Source organism: Juglans microcarpa x Juglans regia, chromosome 1D (genome assembly GCF_004785595.1).
Source record: "Juglans microcarpa x Juglans regia isolate MS1-56 chromosome 1D, Jm3101_v1.0, whole genome shotgun sequence".
Lineage (NCBI taxonomy): Eukaryota > Viridiplantae > Streptophyta > Magnoliopsida > Fagales > Juglandaceae > Juglans > Juglans microcarpa x Juglans regia.
The window spans coordinates 22342266-22345343 of NC_054594.1; the positions used below are offsets into that span (position 1 = coordinate 22342266).

At 40.8% G+C, this 3078-nt stretch overlaps 1 protein-coding gene across 1 annotated transcript; it reads right to left on the minus strand.

Moving 5' to 3' along the window:
- Positions 1-1039: 1039 nt before the first annotated feature.
- On the minus strand, positions 1040-2859 carry LOC121252687 (crocetin glucosyltransferase, chloroplastic-like). Its single transcript, XM_041152450.1, has one exon. The coding sequence runs from the start codon at positions 2538-2540 to the stop codon at positions 1140-1142; it is 1401 nt and encodes a 466-aa protein (XP_041008384.1). The 5' UTR covers positions 2541-2859; the 3' UTR covers positions 1040-1139.
- Positions 2860-3078: the final 219 nt, after the last annotated feature.

The following is a 3078-nucleotide window of genomic DNA, read 5'->3' on the forward strand; positions in this document are numbered from 1 at the left end:
AACTAATTTTAATATCTAATTTTAAAACTTTATAAGACAATATTAGTTGTTAATTGATGGTGTGTAATATGATACAATTGATATATTTTTTAATTTTATGAAATTAGTATTTATGATCTGTACGTTTGAATATAAATAAAAAATGTTCGAACATTGGTTCACATTCGAACTAATGTTCGAATGTAATTACATAGAATTGTAACATAACGTTCGAACGTCCAACTCAACATTCGAACGTACTCACCCTCAAACGAAAAAAATGTTTGAATGTTTAAATGATTAACGTTCAAACAAACCTCCGACGTACCACTTGCGTTCGAACACTTCTTCGTTAACATTCGAACTAATGTCCGAACATTATACCCATTACGTTCGAAAATTAGTCTGTTAACGTTTGAACGAATATTTGAACATTTGTTGTAGTTAACGTTTGGATGTATAAATGTTTGAACCTAAATATGATACGTTCGAACTATAATCAACGAACGTCAACTTCTGTCATTCGAACGTCAATCGGTCAGGTTGACATTTGAAAGTTCGATTGGACGTTTGAACGTTATTTTCTATGACAAATCTCAACTGTCACAAAAAAATGGAACGTTTGAACGTTACACCAAACGGAACACCTCCAACCGTCACTAAAAATAGTGAGGGTTCAACAATAAACCGTCACCAATTTTTTTCTATGACGTACATTAGGTGACAGTCGTGGTGACGGTTTCCAACTGTCACAAAATATATTTAGTGATGTTTTGGTTATTTTTTGTGACGGTTTCCTCTGTCACAAAAGATAAATTGTGTTGTAGTGTATATATCTTCTCATTGAAAAAAAGAAAAGAAAAGCATCCATGCTCATGAGCTTACAAACTCTTGAAGTCTTCAGATAATTAATTATTTGAGCTTATAACACATGATATAATAAACTTGTGAGTGTAGAACTCTCCCTGATCTACATTTTGTGTAGAGTTTTTTTTTTCTTTTTTCTTTTTTTTCAATTTCTAATTTAACATACTCAAAAGTGCTTATAAAAAGGAATTGCTGAAGAAATTGCTCTGGAAAATGTGATACTGAAAAATTAGAATCTTCAGTACGGAGCCTAAATTAGCAAATGTCTTCATCAGCAAACATACGGAATCTTTTTAACAACATCCTCCAATCTCATCCACAAAAGCTTTAAGATTTTTGTATGAAGACCCACCTTCCTTGGCAGCTTCCCTAGCCAACTCCTTCCATTTCTTAGCATTCCTTCTCATTTCTTCCCCTCGATCCCCACCTCCAGCAACCAATTCCAAGCACCTCTTGATCTCATCACCTTCTACAATGCCATCCTTGTTTGCTGTCACCCTCAAGCCTGTTTTCCACACATCTTCAATCAGTTTTGCGTTTGTTCCTTGATCCGCCCACTGTGGGAAAGCAACCACTGGCACCCCAGAGACCAAACTCTCCAAACTCGAATTCCATCCACAATGTGTCAAAAAGCATGCCAATGAAGGATGTGACAGAACCTCCACTTGAGAACACCAAGGCACTATCATTCCCTTTTGCTCCAATTCCTCTCTGCAACTCAATCTCTCTTCTTCTTTCTCTTCTTCTCCATTTTCCTTGGCTCTTATGACCCACAAGAAGGGACGGCCGCAATCCAACAATCCGCGTGCCATTTCCTCCATCTGCTGCTTTGCTAGCACCGACATGCTCCCGAACGAGACGTAAATGACAGATGAGTTAGGCTTGGAGTTCAGCCATTCGATGTAGTACTCCTTGGAGCCTTGGAAAAGATCTCCGCCAAAAGCTTTATCGGATGGATCCTTTCCGTCCAAAAAGGCCGATGGAATCAGCGGTCCAACCGCAGTAAGATTAAATTTTTCGATCAGTCTCAAGGCTTCGGGCTCTAATGCATCAAAGGTATTGACAAGCACTCTCGGGTTGCTTTCTTTTTCGAGTGCTTCGAATTGCTCTTGACATGATGGGAGTATAAAAGTATACGTATTTGAATCAAGCAAAAAGGAGGGAAGGTCACGACCATAGAGCAATGGCAGTCCCGGAAATTGTAACGAGTACGAGGGATCAGTGCCCTTTTTCCTGATGTCGTCTCCATAGCCATTGAAGTAGTAGTAGTATATGTCCAAAACCGTGGCAGGTTGAGTCCAGAGAAGTGCTGACGGGAGCTGAAGTTCGCGGGCCACGTTCCCCGCCCAAGCCAGGAGAGGAGTGTACACTAAGTACTGAATGGGGCGGCCCTCGTTTGCGCTGGACACGATGAGGTCGGTGAGAGTTTTGGAGGCACTGCGCTTGATCTCGGACATGTGGTGCTCTGCATCATCAGTTCCAGGCTTAAACAAGTCGTCGTAGCCGTCGGAGAAGGTGGCGAAGGACAAACCTTGAGTAGTAGGGGTTTTGGTCATGCAACGGTAGGCGGAGACGCTGGTGGCGAGGGTGACATGCGCCCCCAAGCGAATAAGGCGCTTAGCAAACTGGAGGGCAGGGTTGATATGGCCCTGCGCAGGGAATGTTACGAGGAGTACGTGGCGGTACTTCTCCATGGTGGTGGTGGGCGGTGGTGGTGGGCGGTGGAGCTTGAGAGTGAGGTGTTTTTGTTTGACAGTACTGCAGTCTGGTGGCTAGATAGGCCAGGTCTGTGAAGTTGTGGGACGTGCAATTTAGCAGCCATGTGGGCAAGCTTTAATAGAAGAGTGGGATAGGGGTTGTGACGTTTGTAGTGACGATTTGGAGAAAGCTAGGGGATTGTGCTTTGCAATTAGCTGTCTTCGCCTGGAGGAAACGACAGGCTCATTGGGCAATTGGCGTGACTAGTACGGAAGTGAGAACGATTTGATAAACTAGACATCTCTTTCAACCCATAAAAAACACACTCACGCTATGTATAAAATACTCTATACTCTGTAAAAAAAAATTTATAAATATCGGATACAAGAATAAATAGTGACTAATATATAATATTCTTTATTAATAATAAACTTATACATTACCGCAAATCTTAGGTAGTACTTAATTGGAAACTTACGACATCTTACCTTATTTTTCTATTATTTATAAATAATTCTTTATTAGTAATAAATT

Coding starts and splice junctions, on each gene's coding strand:
- LOC121252687 (XM_041152450.1), bottom strand. CDS start 2,540: ATGGAGAAGTACCGCCACGTACTCCTCGTAACATTCCCTGCGCAGGGC.